Source organism: Salmo salar, chromosome ssa09, assembly GCF_905237065.1.
Source record: "Salmo salar chromosome ssa09, Ssal_v3.1, whole genome shotgun sequence".
Lineage (NCBI taxonomy): Eukaryota > Metazoa > Chordata > Actinopteri > Salmoniformes > Salmonidae > Salmo > Salmo salar.
The window spans coordinates 56279610-56299440 of record NC_059450.1 but is presented as its reverse complement, the minus strand read 5'-3'; the positions used below and the strand labels follow the sequence as shown (position 1 = coordinate 56299440).

At 44.6% G+C, this 19831-nt stretch overlaps 1 protein-coding gene across 5 annotated transcripts in view; it reads right to left on the bottom strand.

Annotated features, from left to right (window-relative positions):
* Positions 1–19831, bottom strand: part of LOC106611507 (protein diaphanous homolog 2) — a 687763-nt gene that overhangs the window by 507809 nt on the left and 160123 nt on the right. For all 5 annotated transcript variants that reach the window (XM_014211777.2, XM_014211776.2, XM_014211774.2 and 2 more), the window contains one exon: positions 13459–13598. In XM_014211777.2, the coding sequence (XP_014067252.1) occupies positions 13459–13598 (140 nt within the window). The remainder of the gene's footprint in view (positions 1–13458; positions 13599–19831) is intronic.

The window sequence follows — 19831 nt, the reverse complement described above, 5'->3', positions numbered from 1 at the left end:
ACCATCTCAATTGGGTTGAGGTCAGGTGATTGTGGAGGCCAGGTCATCAGATGCAGCACTCCATCACTCTCCTTCTTGGTCATATAGCCCTTACACCGTCTGGAGGTGTGTTTTGGGTCATTGTCCTGTTGAAAAACAAATGATAGTCCCACTAAGTGCAAACCAGCTGGGATGGCATATTGCTGCAGAATGCTGTGATAGCCATGCTGGTTAAGTGTGCCTTGAATTCTAAATAAATGACAGACAGTGTCACCAGCAAAGCACCCCCATACCATCACCACCTCCTCCTCCAAGCTTCACGCTGGGAATCAGACATGTGGAGATCATCCATTCACCTACTCTGCGTCTCACAAAGACATGGTGGTTGGAACCAAAATTCTCAAATTTGGACTCATCAGACCAAAGGACAGATTTCCACCGGTCTAATGTCCATTGCTCCTGTTTCTTGGCCCAAGCAAGTCTCTTCTTCTTATTGGTGTCCTTTAGTAGTGGTTTCTTTGAAGCAATTCGACCATGAAGGCCTGATTCACGCAGTCTCCTCTGAACAGTTGATGTTGAACTCTGTGAATAATTTAACTCTAATGAACGTAACTTCTGCAGCAGAGGTAACTCTGGGTCTTCACTATTATTCTACAACGCAGAAAATAGTAAAAATGAAGAAAAACCCTGGAATGAGTAGGTGTGTCCAAACTATTTTTCAAAACTTTTGACTGGTACTGTAGGTACGGGGGGAGAACAGAGAATATAAGTAATTATCTTTGCTTTGAACACAGTGACAATGGGAGCGCCCGTACCCTGTAGAAACCACTGTCGATACCATGTAGAAAGCACTGCAAACGCATGGCTAATTTCACACCGGGGAGAGTGGACAGCACCAGGCATCGGTGGAGTGGTCATGTGATTGACTACAAAGACACATTAACCTTCCTGGATAGCAAGAGAGGCGAGAGAGAGAGAGGCAACAGAGATATTGGATTTCAGAGAGTCGAACAGGGGGTGAAAGCCCAGCGGCGCACTCCGAGGGACAATATTCCCAGTGTCAGCACCCTGCGAATATGATTGCCTGGCATCGAAAGTGCCCGACGACTCTACTGGCATTTGAGTCTCAGCAGGATACCCCCGCCCCCCCCCCCATAAAAAAATGGTGGTCACAGAATGACTGCACATCAAAACCCACAACATAAATGAACGTTCCACTTGTGCTGGTGAAATTGGAAAGATGTGGAGCTAAGGGAAGGAGGGTGGAGGTGGGTGGTTGAGTGCAGACAAAGAAAGCGCTGAAGGCAGCAACATGTGTGAAGGGAAAGTGAAGAAGCAACATCATGATGAAATCAACTTAGTGATTGGGGACAGGGGGAAAGCTCGGCGCACTTCCCCAGACACTTCTAAATGACCCCCCCGCGGAGCGCAAAACACTCCTGAAATGTGCAATTATCTCCTAAACAGCACAAGGCTCCTCCTGCGCAGATGATAGAGGGAAGTGGAGGGAAAAACTACTGTGGAGTTACTAAAGCATTCGTGATTGATCAGGCCCATTAATTGAAATAGGGGTTGTATATAGCTATACCTGTGTGGAAGATCTGAGGATGAATGCCGCGGTTTGATGTGGTGAGCAGTATAGGACCTACACAACTACAGATCCCTCTTTTTATCTTGACAGCCTGGAAAAGAATCATAGTGCCACCTCCCTCATCAAAATGATAGAATATCTTTGCAAAGAGCTGTGAGAAAACGGTAATAAGCCTGTGTGTAGCTGGTGTAGAGGAGTCAGGCGCAGGACAGCAGATATGAGTAATAAACGTCATTTACTCAAAGAATCAATAATACAATGCAATAATCTAGCCCACAATAACGGACCGTATTACATACAAACAATCACTCACAAACAAACATGGGGGAACAGAGGGTTAAATAATGAACAAGTAATTGGGGGAATGAAACCAGGTGTGTAAGACAAGGACAAAACAAATGGAAAATGAAAAGTGGACCCGACAATGGCTAGAAGGCCGGTGACGTCGACCGCCGAACGCCGCCCGAACAAGGAGAGGGACCGACTTCGGTGGAAGTCGTGACAAAAACGGATAATTTAAGATATTGTTTCACATAAGACAGGCACGTAAGTGACATATATATATATATATATATATATATATATATATATATATATATATATACATACATATATATATATATATATATATACATACATATATATATATATATATATATATATATATATATATATATATATATATATATATATATACATACATATACACAATATATATATATATATACACACACAATATATATATATATATATATATATATATATATATACACAATATATATATATATACACAATATATATATATATACACAATATATATATATACACAATATATATATATATATATATATATATATATATATATATATATATATATATATATATATATATATATATATATATAGTGTATATATATATATATATATAGTGTATATATATATATATATATAGTGTATATATATATATATATAGATATATATAGATATATATATATATATACTGTAATAAAGTGTTTAGTTGTATTCTTGCTTTATGGCTTTTTCCATTTCTTTTTTGCTCTTTGTGGATTCCACCGCACAACAGGAGTTCTTGAGGGAATCCTAACAGTTAACTCACAATGTTTCTATCTAGATACTTTTCCACTGCCCCTAAAAGACAGAGTAGTTTCTGACAGCAGACCACTGTGAACTGTCATTCCACAGAGAACCACATGCCTGGGCAACATGACAACGTCCACAGAAATTATATATTGAAACTACTATAAATAGAAGCTCTGCATTGACAAAACAATAAACAAGGAAACGGAAGTTGTAGAAATTGCAATGGCCATGGATGTAGAGCAATAACATGACAATTATCCCCCTGTACCTGTGCCGTAATACCATTTCTAATTAAATCACAATGGAATTCAAATCAGATATGTGCATTATGTATGCCTCGCTCCAGGGCTCATGTAGATATGGCTACCGCTGAGGTTAACATATGGTGTCATAAAAAGAAATGGGCATCTCTCTTAAAATGTGCTCAGTCACTGAGGACATTGGGATCTTTGGGTCCTTTTTACTGCCTCTGGAAAAAAGGCTGCAATGAAGTCAGCGACATGATAGTTTTAACCTAGCTAACCCACTCTTTTCTGAGTGTGTAGAAGTTATAGTGGAATGTACAAGAAATGTTAATATGAAAGATTGCCTCTTAATTAAACATGGTTCATTGTCAATTGTAAAGTTTAAAAACAGGCCTGTCTGTCACAACTTTTTGTGTGCTCAACTGTTCATGATAATCTGGTAAAAGAAAAGAAAATCAGTTTAGCCAATTTATTGCTGGAAATTATTTGAATGGGAACAGAAAACAAACGGGGAGAGTTAAATAAATAAATTGTGTTAACTACAAAAACAACACATTGCAATATCAAAATCCATGCCTCTTGGGCCCATGCAAAGATTATTTTCTAATTTCCAAAACCTATTTCTCCTTAACAAGTACCAGTGCAAAAAATGGGCTTGTCTGTAGCCTAGGGGGGTGCAGGACAGTTTATAATAACATTTGGAATCTGGAGAGTCAAGTCCCACAGCATAGACGACCCTAGCTGAGTTCTTCAAACCCTGTTTCACTCCATCACCATGGTAAAACAATTTATTTCACGGACCGAGAGGTGAAGTTTTGATAACTTTATTTCTTACTTCCCGGAGTTTGATAGTTTGGTAAAAATCAAATGGCAAGTTTCCATTACGTCCCAGAGCGGAGCTGGGAAAGGAAGGGCCGCTTGACCCAAAAAGTCAGTGCTGTGACTATCTTGCCCTCTCTGTGCTTGTAGGAGAGCTTAGTCATACGCTGCACTGGATATTTTCAAAAACTCCATCATAGAACACCAAGAACACGGCCATTCTAAAGCTAGCCGACATGAATATTATGGGTTTCTGTCTTGGTTATAACACATTTGGCCATAAGATTTAAGGCTTTGGGAAACCTATTTCCTGACAAATATGCCACTGAAATATGAGAAAACACAATATACTTTTGAACCCCTTTGAAGACCGTGTTTTATAAAGTCATATATCAACTTTCTTGGACCGGCGTCGAGTTTGATTTAGCTGTAGAGGACACATTCTCTCCCCTCGCTGTAATAAAGCATCTCTGGCAGACTGGGCTGGCACCTACGTGTCTTCCCAAACTCACTCCAGAAAATATGTCAGCACAGTGTTGACTCTTTATTACATGAATACACTTCCCATAACCAAGCTTCAGCTCTCAGCTTGAGGAGACACTCTCTTTACATCCAAAAGACTAAGAGCTCTTCACTGACTGTCAACCTGGCTGTAATAAGACATCATCCACTCCACATTGTGGTAGATCATGTTTTAGTGGATTTACATTTAAGTAATTTGTCATTGTAAATTACAAATAACTACTATTTCAGCTTTGGTGACATGTTTTATTTTTTTTTATTTTACCTTTATTTCTCTAGGCAAGAAGAACATTAAGAACATGTCACTAAAATGGCTCACTCTCAGTTGGTTATTCAGTAAAATACAATAACTAAGGCCTATTTTTATTTAAGGTTGGTCAATATGACTGGCTATCGGAAATATAGCTGCTGTTTTCGAAAAATTTAGTATATTTATCATTTTAGACATGCCTTTTTTCCAAACGTCAAGAAACCTCATACGGTTTTTGGAAGCCAGCTTTTGGGATTCAGCAAAGACCTTCGACAAAGCTGTTATTCCAAAGAAATTTACACCAAAGCTTCGCTAACAAACAAACTACAGACATATCAAAATGTATTGGAGGTCATGTACATTTCAAAGTGTAACTTTTCTGAAAACCATCTTCCACAGTCAGTCACTTGGTGGGTGTTTAATTGTCTCTCAGTCAATCATTTTGTTATCTTCGGTCAATCAAGGCTGATGAACTGCCTCCTGTAAAGAAGCATCCCCAATTCAAAGCTACCATTAAACCCATTACCAGCGCTATGCGTTACCTTCTGTAGTGCATGGCTACAGGCATTAAGCCGGAGTAAAGCTGGTGAGACCGAGAGACACATAGACACCCTGGCAGTAGCTGTGAGATCACTACAGTACAATGCTCCATCTTGACTCTCCAACCCTGACCCAGAGAAGGAGAAAACTCCTAGCGTCAGCAGCAATTCACAGATGCCTGCACACAAAAGCCCCCAAATTGCCCCAGAGAAAATGTTACAGTCATGCTATGAAGATTCTCCAACATAATGAAAAGTTGGTGTCAAGTTCAATTTTGGTCTGAATCTGTCTGGAGGATCTGAGAGTCGAGCAAATTTTATATGGAACTCACTGCTGGGATTTGAAGGGAGTCAGACTGATACTAAAGGCTTAGCACGAGGAACTCCAAAGCTGGGCCCTTGAAAGTATGAAGCAGTGTGTTCCCTGTGTAGGATCTAAGAACGCTCTTACTTCCTCTTTAAGGTATTGGTGGAGCATCGGGACAGGTAGAGGGGTAGCTCAGAGGGGGAGAGCTCCAACCATGTTGTTTGAGAAGAAAATTATCCCCACGAAGAAGTGAACTTAGTAGTGGGAAGCGGAGCCTGAAAAATATTAATGTACATGACAAAAGCCTGTTGAGTTTGTGCATGAGTGGGTGTGAAAAAAAGTTTAGAAATACATATTTGCTTTTGTGATATTCAATTCCTGCACTTCTGCTGCCAGCCCTGTTGCACTTCTCTCACACTGCAACACCATTAAAAAAAATAACTGAATATGACACCACCACACTTTAACTCCCTATACATAAATGAGAAAATAAGAGGCTTTGATTATCTGTGAGTTGGCATCTCACATCAAGTCAGTGGATTAGAAGTTAATGAATTACCACTCATTGGAAAGTGGTGAGAGCCGGCGTCGTGACAGGTCTAAATTAAGAAGTGAATATCCAAATGAAAGAATTAAAAAGGGCTTAGAAAGAAGTGTGAGATGAATAATTGGTCAAGGCGTAATTGTTTTACAAAAGAGGGGAGTGGGGGGGAGAGAAAATGGCAGCTTGAGGAAACTGGAAGCATGGAGACGGATGTGGCTTGCGGGTGCTTCGGGCGATGCCATCTGCGAGGGAATGTTGGAGGGCTGCTTGCCACACATCTGTTTTGGACTGACTGGGAGACGAGGGGGGATGAAGGAACTGCAGCACCAGCCCTGCAGCCACCTGGGCCGGCAAACAGGTGCACAGCCCAGCCAATTAAACTATTACACAAACACAGGCCACCGGGAGGACATTAACTGGCTGTGGCACATTACAGAGCAACATAAGTTTCTCAAAAGACTAACACTACAACAGAACTAGAAGCTTTCACTTTTTCTGCTGAGTTAAGGAGAGGTAATTGGGGAGGGAGGTGCCTGGCGATCCACAAACAGCCCTGTTTTAATGAATTTCTAAGTCCCACTTATTGGTCTTTCGTTTCTTGATGGAAAGGTATAGCAAGCATTCTTTAAACATACAGACGAAAGAAAACAAAGCATTCAAAATAGTTTTGTATAGCCGAGTTTAGCGTTGGTCTATAATTGCTTATGGAAACGTGGTGGTTAGGGGGCATTTTGTATTGGTCAAATACGTATACTGTATTGACCTTTCTCCCTGTGTTATCGCATGCCACAATATACACTGCTCAAAAAAATAAAGGGAACACTTAAACAACACATCCTAGATTTGAATGAAAGATATAATCTTATTAAAAACTTTTTTCTTTACATAGTTGAATGTGCTGACAACAAAATGACACAAAAATAATCAATGGAAATCCAATTTATCAACCCATGGAGGTCTGGATTTGGAGTCACACTCAAAATTAAAGTGGAAAACCACACTACAGGCTGATTCAACTTTGATGTAATGTCCTTAAAACAAGTCAAAATGAGGCTCAGTAGTGTGTGTGGCCTCCACGTGCCTGTATGACCTCCCTACAACGCCTGGGCATGCTCCTGATGAGGTGGCGGATGGTTTCCTGAGGGATCTCCTCCCAGACCTGGACTAAAGCATCCGCCAACTCCTGGACAGTCTGTGGTGCAACGTGGCGTTGGTGGATGGAGCGAGACATGATGTCCCAGATGTGCTCAATTGGATTCAGGTCTGGGGAACGGGTGGGCCAGTCCATATCATCAATGCCTTCCTCTTGCAGGAACTGCTGACACACTCCAGCCACATGAGGTCTAGCATTGTCTTGCATTAGGAGGAAGCCAGGGCCAACCGCACCAGCATATGGTCTCACAAGGGGTCTGAGGATCTCATCTCGGTACCTAATGGCAGTCAGGCTACCTCTGGCAAGCACATGGAGGGCTGTGCGGCCCCCCAAAGAAATGCCACCCCACACCATGACTGACCCACCGCCAAACTGGTCATGCTGGAGGATGTTGCAGGCAGCAGAACATTCTCCACGACGTCTCCAGACTCTGTCATGTCTGTCACGTGCTCAGTGTGAACCTGCTTTCATCTGTGAAGAGCACAGGGCGCCAGTGGCGAATTTGCCAATCTTGGTGTTCTCTGGCAAATGCCAAACGTCCTGCACGGTGTTGGGCTGTAAGCACAACCCCCACCTGTGGACGTCGGGCCCTCATACCACCCTCATGGAGTCTGTTTCTGACCGAGCAGACACATGCACATTTGTGGCCTGCTGGAGGTCATTTTGCAGGGCTCTGGCAGTGCTCCTCCTGCTCCTCCTTGCACAAAGGCGGAGGTAGCGGTCCTGCTGCTGGGTTGTTGCCCTCCTACGGCCTCCTCTACGTCTCCTGATGTACTGGCCTGTCTCCTGGTAGCGCCTCCATGCTCTGGACACTACGCTGACAGACACAGCAAACCTTCTTGGCACAGCTCGCATTGATGTGCCATCCTGGATGAGCTGCACTACCTGAGCCACTTGTGTGTGTTGTAGACTCCGTCTCATGCTACCACTAGAGTGAAAGCACCGCCAGCATTCAAAAGTGACCAAAACATCAGCCAGGAAGCATAGGAACTGAGAAGTGGTCTGTGGTCACCACCTGCTGAACCACTCATTTATTGGGGGTGTCTTGCTTATTGCCTATAATTTCCACCTGTTGTCTATTCCATTTAAACAACAGCATGTGAAATTTATTGTCAATCAGTGTTGCTTCCTAAGTGGACAGTTTGATTTCACAGAAGTGTGATTGACTTGGAGTTACATTGTGTTGTTTAAGTGTTCCCTTTATTTTTTTGAGCAGTATATATTTCTCACATGGTCTCTGAAAATACAGGTAACTTCCAAAATTAAGAAAACACCTATATAAAGTGTCTTAATAGGGCATTTGGCAACCACGTTGTAATGCCCTGGCCATAGAGAGGGGTTTTTGTTCTAATTTTGGTTAGGCCAGGGTGTTACATTGGGTGGGCGTTCTATGTTCATTTTTCTATGTTTTTGTATTTCTTTGTTTTGGGCCGTGTGTGGCTCCCAATCAGGCACAGCTGTAGTTCGTTGTTGCTGATTGGGAGTCACACATAAGGAGCCTGTTTTTCCTTTGGGTTTTGTGGGGGATTGTTTCTGTTTAGTGTCTTGCACCTGACAGTACTGTTTGGCTGGCGGTTTTCTTGTTTTGTTGTATAGTGTTCTTACGTTTATTAAAACTCAAGATGAACACTAACTCCGCTGCACCTTGGTCTACTTCCACAGACAGCCGTTACACACGTGCCAGAACAGCTTCAATACACCTTGGGATATAGTCTACAAGTGTCTGGAACACTATTGTAGGTACGCAACAATATTCCACCACAGGAACTTCCATAATTTGGTGTCTTGTTGATGGTGGTGGAAAACACAAAAAAATTGTTCCAATTGGGTTGAGATCTGGTGACTGAGACAGTCATGGCTTATGGTTTACATCGTTTTCATGCTCATCAAACCATTCAGTGACCACTTGTGCCCTGTGTATGGGTGCATTGTACACCAATGGAGCATAGCCATGATTGCCAAAACAATGGCCAACAGGATTGAATGTTAATTGTTAAATTAACTCAGGAATCACACCTGTGTGTAAGCACCTGCTTTCAATATACTTTGTATCCCTCATTTACTCAAGTGTTTACATTATTTTGTCAGTTATCTGTATGTTGCGGTGCGCTGAGTGATCAGCAAGCGTGGAGAGAGTTGCGCTGCATGTAATTCTACAGTTTATCAAAATAGGTATACAGATAAAACACCATAGTGCCCTGTGTTCATTTGTCACCTCAAACTACATTGCCAAAAGTAGATATCAGGCATTTGTATAGCAGTACCTTAATAACTATAGAATACAGCTACCACAGAATTACAATCTGATAGATACAGAATATATCCTTACTAAGACAAAGATCTACGTTAAAGGGATTTTAAATAAATGTATAGGAACATATTTGTTGCTCAAACATAGGCATACAGTTGGTCTTCTATGGTCAATGAGAGAAGGAGAATTGAGCCCCTTGGCAAAACTACAGGATGATTTGCATTTCCTCTGCATGCAAAGTTCCTCCTTATACCAAGTTAGTGCCAAAGAAGGAGCTAGAGTTGATGCTCAGGTCACTTAAACAACCCCTTAGAGCAGCCACACAAGTCTTTGACAGCGTAGTACTGCAGGGTGATAACTTTGACGTAGGATATTTCTTCCAAGATCATAGGCATCTACTTTTGTTTAAGTGAAATTAATTATTAAACTACCATGAAAGAGCACTTGCAGTAAAGCTTGTCCTTATGTAGTCCACAGGTGGTAATTAAAAAATAAAGTGAATTAAGCAGCTGTGTTTAGCATGGCTGTTCCCAACACAGACTATTGCAGAGAAAAGGTTACATTAACATGCAATCAGAACACAGGTCGGCAAGTTTGCATTTCCTGTGTGCTGTGATCCGTGACAATTAAGTGCATTCATATTAATTGTGAGTAACCTTAGCTATGCTCCAAGAACATCTCCTCCCACCCTCAATTCCCTTTTAGTATAACACTGAAACTTGTGAAGAGGAGCAGAGTAGCAAGAGCAGGCTTCCAACAGCACTGTGTTTGTCCCAGCTCTCCCCTGTCTCACCCCAGGGTGCCTTACTCCTGGCTAGACCTGGCCTTCCGTGGGCGCTCATGATTGCTGCCGCAGAGCGCCGCTCCCTCGCTCAGTGGTCACAAGTTCAGTGGTTTGAAAACACCCAGAGGGCGGACTTGGCCTCCCTCGGTCCCCTTGGCACCAACTGGCCTTTCGCCGTGTGAGGAGTGATGTGATTTTCATAGCTAGTGGTGCAGAACTTTACAGCTCGGCAAGGCGCACAGGGAGCGTTACGTGGGCTTTTCAAGCAAAAGTGATTTACGCTCATTTCCCATGATTAATTATTATTGTAAAGTGGTTGTTCCACTGGATATCATAAGGTGAATGCACCATTTTGTAAGTCGCTCTGGATAAGAGCGTCTGCTAAATGACTTAAATGTAAATGTTAATGGGCAGTTAGACGTAGCCACCGAAGTTGGTGGGTAAACAGCACAAAGGCAGGTCTGGGAACAGTTATTGTGTGATCAGATAAAGCCGAACAATAAAAGTGTGTCTTTAGCTTAATGAAGGCAAGAACTTGGGAGGTTACCTTGAGGCTGTGTATATCCCTCCTTGGTGTTTTGTTCAAAGAAGCAGAAAAGCAACGTTTTGCTGTTTCTCGTTTTTTCTGATTCAGCGCCTCATTTATCAATCAAGTGTATGGACAAATCTGTGCGTAAACCAACCATGTGTGGGATCATTTCCATGCAAAGTGTGAGATTTATCAATATGAACATTTGCTTGAGAGAGTGTGCGTAAATTCACAGCCATGATCATGCGTACCCATCAGTGCCAAGTGGTGGAATAAGAGAACTGCTTGTCAGGCGTAGAATTAGGAAAATATATGTTCAAAATGTGTGAAATTGTTAGAGTAATAATTTATTTAAATTTAAATTAGATTTTATTGTATTTCCATTGTGAATTCATGCAACATATCTTGACAGGCTATATCATAATATTTGACCACATCAGTACATTTGTTACAATAATAATCCATATGAAGTACAGGAATTTGTAAAATTAGAGGCACACGTGAAAGTGGGACTTTTTTTGCAGAAAGTGGCTCATCAGATATCGTTTCCCAAAACCAATTTTAGGATTTAAGACTTTAGAAAGGCAAACAAATGCCATTCCGGTGCGCATCCAAGTGCTATCCACCCTTTGGTTTTTGGCAACAGGAGTTTGCCGATCAGCCTCTCACATCCCCAGATGAGCCAATGTTTTGGATGCAATCATCAGCAAAACGAACTGCAACATACAATTTCTGTACACCATCGCACAACAGGTTGAAGTCAAGAAGAGTTGCCATGATGTCATCAATGATTTCCCAAATTCAAACGGAGCAATAGACAGCACACACATGGCCATAAAAGCACCATCCCAAAACTAGTTCAACTATGTGAACAGAAAAGGCTTCCACTCTTAATGTGTAGGTGACAGGTAATGTGATGCGCAAAAGACGGTGCTGAATGTTTTTATTTTCACTGGTCAAGCCAGAACTGAGTGAGCCAAATTAAAGATTTTGGTTGTACTCAATCTCTCACACTAGCGCCTCTATTTCCATCTCTGAAAAGTTTAGATATGTTTGGTTGTGCCGTTGTATTTCAAGGTACGGCGTTGTATATTCCCCACAGACTTTAAAGGGATGAGTTTGACAATATATTGTTAATTAGGGGCGTTTTGAAATACAAATAGCCATGGTCATGCACGAGCACTGAGGCCAATTGGTATTTAGCAATGTTATCTCCTACTGGTGTGCATATGACATCTGTTTTAGTTGTTTTTGATAAATAACACTTTTCTATGCGTACAAACATTCTAAATTCAGTTTGTAAGTAGTATTTTAGAATAGTTTCAATGCATTATTGATAAATGAGGCCCCTGGTTTCTAGCAACACAATTAATCTGCCACAGTGAGAGAGCGAGATGGGCGGGATCTTTGGGGGTAAAAATCTATTAATTGCTTTGGAGTGCAGAGCACATCGTGTTGTTCTGTGAGTTAGCATAATCTTTCTAGTGAGACCAGACCAAAGCCTATTCGTTTTTCAAGCTGTTAGGATGCTAAGATAATGCCTCCGCTGTATCTACTGGATCAAATAAATGGCCCGCTGGGCCACTGCCGGGTCATTGCCAAGAACTGGGAGTCAGACATAAAAGAAGATCTGCCACTCATCTGATGACCACTTTATATGCACTGTTCATTGATTCACATTAAGCAATCTCTCCAACAGTGGGGCTTGGTGAATAATTGAGAGTGTTCTGCTGTCATTGAGGATTCCTCTGTGCTGTTGGGACCAAATTACATTTGAAGAACCCCATCTACAAGAACGGAAGATGAGAACTTTGTGGTTGGAAAAAGGCTCCCCAAATGCAGTTGCCATGGCCTAATTATGGTTGAGTGAAGGGCCAATCAAAGATTGCTAGAAACGGGCACAGGACTGAGAGAAACGGGGAATTATTTTAAAGTAGTGCATTACTATGATCAAAACAGATAAAAAAATAGGGGGATGTGGGCAGCTAAACCCACTCTTGGTGATGGGAGAAAGGGAGAGATATTAAAATCAAACTGGTTGATCTTAGGGTGAGGGCCACCTTGCGATTTAAGGTCTCAGATACAGAGAATGGCTGGCTTGGCTGATGTGGAAAAGTGGACTTCCTATCTATTAGCGATGGAAGGTATCCAGCAGATGCCAACTTGGTCTGATTTCTTAGGCAGAGAATCCAATTCTGATCGTTTTTCCACTATCAGATCAGCACTGAAAAATATCTGATGGGTAAAGATCTGATTGTCTTTTGACCAATCACAATTAGTGGAAAAAATATCAGAATTGGGTTCTCTATGTGAATGCAGCCTAAGAAATCAGACCAAGTTGGCATCTGCTGGATACCTTCCATCGCTAATTGGATATATGTCAGGAGATCTTTTAGGCCCACATGGAACGATGGGCTTGGTTAAACAAGCATAGCCCGTTAAAACGAGCATAGCCAATGGTGTAGCCCACTAAACGAGCGGAAGCCCATAGTCTGCCATTCCATCACCACTCTATCATTAGGCTCTTATAGATAGGAAGTCCACTTTTCCACATCAGCCAAGCCAGCAATTCTCTGTATCTGAGTCCTTAAATCGCAAGGTGGCCCTCACCCTAAGATCAACCAGTTTGATTTTAATATCTCTCCCTCTCTTCCTGCCTGTGTAAATGCAGCCATAGAAGATGCAAATTAGTTTTTTTGGAGATAACTAAATTAAGAATTTAGTGAACATCAAGAACAGGTTGGCTAGAATGTAAGTTTATTTGGGGGCACTTTGCACTGCAGAACCCTTATGTTCCACCAAAGAATCAAGAGGATTAAGTAAGCAAGAGAGTAAGGACACTTACCTGACAGGGTTACTGGTGAGAGAGACGCGAAGGGACTCTAGGCAGATGAGCAGCTTGTCCTCAGTGATACCGGAACGCAGCTCGTGGACATACTCCTGTGACGACAATGTACACTCATGCTTGCTGTTCCTCAGTCCTCCCTGGAGAGAAAATGCACAACAGAAGAATTTCATTATTATAGTCCTGAAACAGTAGTCATATTACTCTGTTAAAAAGTGACCACAAAATATTTGCCATTCCTGACACAGGAAAAACTACGAAAAAGTATTTTAAAGTACTACATCAAAGATTTTAAAAAGTGAAAAATATAAACACAGAGAAAGCCATTTATATAATCTAGCCTAGGGGTGGATACCTTCAGTTGAAGTTAGAAGTTTACATACACTTAGGTTGGAATCATTAAAACTCGTTTTTCAACCTCTCCACAAATTTCTTGTTAACAAACTATAGTTTTGGCAAGTCGGTTAGGACATCTACTTTGTGTATGACTGTCACGACTTCCACCGAAGTCGGTCCCTCTCCTTGTTCGGGCGGTGTTCGGAGGTTGACGTCACCGACCTTCTAGCCATCAATGATCCATTTTTCATTTTCCATTGGTTTTGTCTTGTCTTCCTTCACACCTGGTTCCAATCCCATCAATTACATGTTGTGTATTTAACCCTCTGTTTCCCCTCATGTCCTTGTCGGAGATTGTTTATTGTAAGTGTTTGTGTACGTCTGTACTGGTGTGCGTCGGGTTATGTTTACCCATTGATTTTTATTATTATGTTTTCCGGTGGGTTTTTTGTAATAAACTGCGCCGTTGGAAACAGTTATTTCTCTCCTGCGTCTGACTTCTCTGCCGCCAGTTAAACACCCCTTACAGAATCTCCGACCTTACGATGGAGTCAGCAGGAGACGGTACCCCGGCCATAGGAGTGGAGGAGCGCGTCCAGGAGCATGCAGCAATACTACACCATCTTGGCACCACGATGGACCGCGTTGTCCAGACAATGGACCGCTGGGAGAGACAGGGGTCTCTCAGCACAGCCGGGGTCTCCCCTGAGCGCCCTTTTCCCGCCTGAATCCAATGGAATTTGTTTCTCCTTGCCCCAGGAGTACGACGGGAGGGCTGCGAACTGCCAGGGGTTCCTGTTACAATTAGACCTCTAACTGGCCACCGTCCACCCAGCTCCATCAGGTCGTGAGAGGGTGTCCGCCCTCGTCTCGTGCCTCACTGGGAAAGCCCTGGAGTGGACCAACGCCATGTGGAGAGAGGGTGATGCGGCGTTGGACCAGATTGAGGAGTTCACCCGCCGTTTCCAGGGGGTCTTTGACCACCCGCCCGAGGGTAGAGCGGTGGGTGAACACCTCTACCATCTGAGGCAGGAGACGAGGAGTGTCCAGGAGTTTGCCCTGGAGTTTAGGACCCTGGCTGCCGGCGCGGGATGGAACAACAGGGCCCTGATTGACCATTACCGTTGCAGTCTGCGCAAGGATGTCCGTCAAGAGCTGGCCTGCAGAGACACCACCCTCACGTTTAACCAGCTGGTGGACCTGTCCATCCGGCTGGACAACCTGCTGGCTACTCGCGGACGTCCAGATTGAGATCTGGTGGTTCCATCCTCCCGCACCCCCTCTCCGATACCCATGGAGCTGGGAGGGGCGGTGCACAGGGAGATCGGAGGGGGTTCCCGCTCGTGCACCATCTGTGGCTGCAGACGTCACACTGCCGTTCGGTGCCGGGTTGGTTCCTCTGGGAATCGAGGCAGCAGGCAGGGAGCTCTGGCATCACCCCAGGTGAGCTGGCACCATTCTCACCCAGAGCCCTCTGTTGCACATATGTTTGTGTCTGTCACTTTTCCTGAGTTTTCCCCGCATTCCCAGCATAAGGCGCTCGTAGATTCAGGCGCGGCTGGGAATTTCATTGATAGAGCGCTAGCTCATAGTTTAGCGACCCCCATTGTTCCCGTAGATGTGTCCTTCCCTGTTCACGCCTTAGATAGTCAACCATTAGGGTCAGGGTTTATTAGGGAGGTCACCGCGCCTTTGGGCATGGTGACGCAGGGGGGTCATACGGAGAGAATTAGTCTCTTGCTCATTGACTCTCCTGCGTTTCCCGTGGTGCTGGGCCTACCCTGGTTAGCTTGTCATAACCCCACTGTTTCTTGGCCACAGAGGGCTCTCACGGGGTGGTCACGAGAGTGCTCAGGTAGGTGTTTAGGGGTTTCCGTTGGCGCTACAACGGTAGAGAGTCCAGAACAGGTCTCCACCGTGTGCATTCCCCCTGAATATGCCGATTTGGCTCTCGCCTTCTCCAAAAAGACGGCGACTCAATTACCACCTCATCGACGGGGCGATTGTGGGATAGGCCTCCTGGTAGACGCTGCACTTCCCAGGAGTCACGTGTATCCCCTCTCACAGGCGGAGACGGAGGCTATGGGAACATATGTCTCCGAATCCCTGCGTCAGGGGAACATTCGGTCCTCCACTTCACCCACCTACTTGAGTTTATTTTTTGTGAAGAAGGAGGGTCTGCACCAGTGCATTGACTATCGGGATCTGAATCAGATCACTGTGAGGTATAGTTACCCGCTACCGCTCATAGCCACAGCGATAGAGTCAATGCACGGGGCGCGCTTCTTCACTAAACTAGATCTCAGGAGCGCTTACAACCTGGTGCGTATCCAAGGAGACGAGTGGAAGACGGCTTTCAGTACCACCTCTGGGCACTATGAGTATCTCGTCATGCCGTACGGGTTGATGAATGAGCCATCAGTCTTCCAAGCCTTTGTAGACAAGATTTTCAGGGACCTGCACGGGCAGGGTGTAGTGGTGTATATTTATGACATTTTCATATACTCCGCTACACGCGCTGAGCATGTGTCCCTGGTGTGCATAGTGCTTGGTAGGCTGTTGGAGCATTACCTGTACGTCAAGGCTGAAAAATGCCTGTTCTTCCAACAGTCCGTCTCCTTCCTAGGGTATCGCATTTCCACTTCAGGGGTGGAGATGGAGAGTGACCGCATTGCAGCCGTGCGCAATTGGCCAACTCCCACCACCGTAAAGGAGGTGCAGCGGTTCTTAGGGTTTGCCAACTACTACTGGAGGTTTATCCGGGATTTTGGTCAGGTGGCGGCTCCCATTACCTCACTGCTGAAGGGGGGCCCGGTGCACTTGCAGTGGTCAGCTGAGGCGGACAGGGCTTTTAGTCACCTGAGGGCACTGTTTACCTCGGCTCCCTTGTTGGCCCATCTGGATCCCTCTTTGGCGTTCATAGTGGAGGTGGACGCGTCCGAGGCCTGGATAGGAGTGGTGCTCTCTCAGCGCTCGGGTACGCCACCGAAGCTCCGCCCCTGTGCCTTCTTCTCGAAGAAGCTCAGCCCGGCGGAGCAAAACTATGATGTGGGAGACCGGGAGCTGTTGGCTGTTGTCAAGGCCTTGAAGGCGTGGAGACATTGGCTTGAGGGGGCTAAACACCCTTTTCTCATCTGGACTGACCACCGCAATCTGGAGTACATCTGGGCGGCGAGGAGACTGAACCCTCGCCAGGAAAGGTGGGCCATGTTTTTCACCCGTTTTGTATTTAAACCTTTCCTACAGACCAGGCTCTCAGAATGTTAAGGCAGACGCATTGTCCCGGCTGTATGACACAGAGGAGCGGCCCATGGATCCCACTCCCATACTCCCGGCCTCTTGCCTGGTGGCACCGGTGGTGTGGGAGCTGGATGCGGACATTGAGCAGACATTGCGTACGGAGCCCGCTCCCCTTCAGTTTCTGGCTGGGCGTCTGTACGTACCGTCTGCTGTCCGCGATCGGCTAATCTATTGGGCCCATACGTCACCCTCCTCTGGTCATCCTGGTATCATCCTGGTCATTGTGGATTGGTTCTCGAAGTCCTGTTGTCTCCTCCCTTTGCCCGGTCTCCCTATGGCCCTACAGACTGCGGAGGCTCTATTTACATACGTCTTCCGAGGATATAGTGTCTGATCGGGGTCCCCAGTTCATGTCGAGGGTCTGTAGGCGTTCATGGAACATCTGGGGGTCTCGGTCAGCCTTACCTCAGGTTTTCACCCCGAGAGTAATGGGCAGGAGGAGAGAGTTAACCAGGATGTGGGTAGGTTTCTGAGGTCTTATTGCCAGGACCGGCCGGGGGAGTGGGCAGCGTTCGTGCCCTGGGCAGAGATGGCCCAGAACTCGCTCCGCTACTGCTCCACTAACCTTTCTCCCTTCCAGTGTGTATTGGGGTATCAGCCGGTTCTGGCTCCTTGGCATCAGAGTCAGACCGAGGCTCCTGCGGTGGACGACTGGTTCCGGCGCGCGGAGGAGACATGGGACGCAGCCCATGTCCATATTCAGCTCGCCGTTCTGCCCCAGAAAGTTGGCACAGACCGTCGCCGCAGTGAGGCCCCAGTTTTCGCACCGGGGGACCAGGTCTGGCTCTCGACCTGCCCATCCGCCTGCCCTGTCGGAAGCTGGGTCTGCGGTTTGTGGGGCCATTTAAAGTACTGAGGAGAGTGAACGAGGTATGTTACAGGTTACAGCTTCCCCCCGATTACCGCATTAACCCCTTGTTCCATGTGTCTCTCCTCAGGCCGGTGGTGGCTGGCCCGTTCCAGGAGTCTGGGGGTTCCGGGAGTTCCTCCGCCCTCTCTGGACATCGAGGGGGCCCCGGCGTACTCTGTTCCTTCCATACTGGATTTGAGACGTCGGGCGAGGGGCCTTCAGTACCTCGTGGACTGGGAGGGGTATGGTCCGGAGGAGAGATGCTGGGTTCCGGTGAAGGACGTGTTGGATCCTTCTATGCTATGAGATTTCCACCGTCTCCATCCGGATCGCCCTGCGCCTCGCCCTCCGGGTCGTCCCCGAGGTCGGTAAATTAGCCTATCAGAAGCTTCTAAAGCCATGACATCCTTTTCTGGAATTTTCCAAGCTGTTTAAAGGCACAGTCAACTTAGTGTATATAAACTTCTGACCCACTGGAATTGTGATACAGTGAATTATAAGTGAAATAATCTGTCTGTAAGCAATTGTTGGAAAAATTACCTGTGTCATGCACAAAGTAGATGTCCTAACCGACTTGCCAAAACAATAGTTTGTTATCAATAAATTTGTGGAGTGGTTGAAAAACAAGTTTAAATGACTCCAACCTAAGTGAATGTAAACTTCTGACTTCAACTGTATATATACACATACATACATACATACATACATACATACATACATACATACATACATACATACATACATACATACATACATACATACATACATACATACATACATACATACATACATACACATATATATATATATATATAATTAAGGGTGTTTTAAAAAACACTCCAGGCCACTCTTGAACATTTAAAACTAGATAGAAAGTATGTCGAAATTATAATGGATCTAAACGTTTTCAAATAACTGTCACGTCCTGACCAGTATAAGGGTTTATTGTAGTTTGGTCAGGACGTGGCAGGGGGTATTTGTTTTATGTGGTTCGGGATTTAATGGGATATGTATTTATGTAAGAGTGGTGTTTGATTTATGTGTTCCGGGGTGTTTGGGTAATGTTCTTGTTTTGTATTTCTATGTTTTTCTATGTTGTGTATTTCTTTGTTGGCCTGGTATGGCTCTCAATCAGGAACAGCTGTACATCGTTGTTGCTGATTGAGAGTCATACTTAAGTAGCCCTGTTTTCACCTGTCCCTTTGTGGGAAGTTGTTGTTGTACTGCTGTGTGTTTAGCCTGCAATCCTGTTCGTTCGATCGTTTTCTTGTTTTGTTTGTTACGTGTTCAATAAAGTTACTATGAGCACTCAACCCGCTGCGCCTTGGTCCTCTACGTACGACGACCGTTACAATAACTGCCCTTTTTCTGGCCCGTAAATTGATTTTAATGAAGAAATTGGTCCCTCAAAATCTCTGCGGCCCTCCATTGAATTTTGAAATCCTGATGTGGCCTTCAAGCAAAAATAATTGCCCACCCCTGATCTAGCCACTGATATTGATAACTGCATAACAAAAATCAAAGCCTTGAACTGGGAGCCTTCAGTTGGGGGAATTGTAGGTGCAATTATGCTGAAGCCCAGATGATCTCTTCTGACAGGAGGAAGGGGGTCATGGCCATGGGATTCCCAGGTATCACACCTCCTCACAGCACACATCAGGAGCAGTATGTCAAAGCACTGTGGACTCCAGTAGGTGAGAATGATTACTAGTACTAGATACTGCGTGTTTCCCTGCCTTTACCCCTGCCCAACTCTGACGTCAAAATAGCTCCAGCACCTCTGTCAAATACAGCAAAAAATAAAAAATGAATTGCAACAACCCAAGTTAGAAATGTTCTTTCTGTATCACAGTGATTTGATCGATAATTTAAATAGCAAATGAGGTA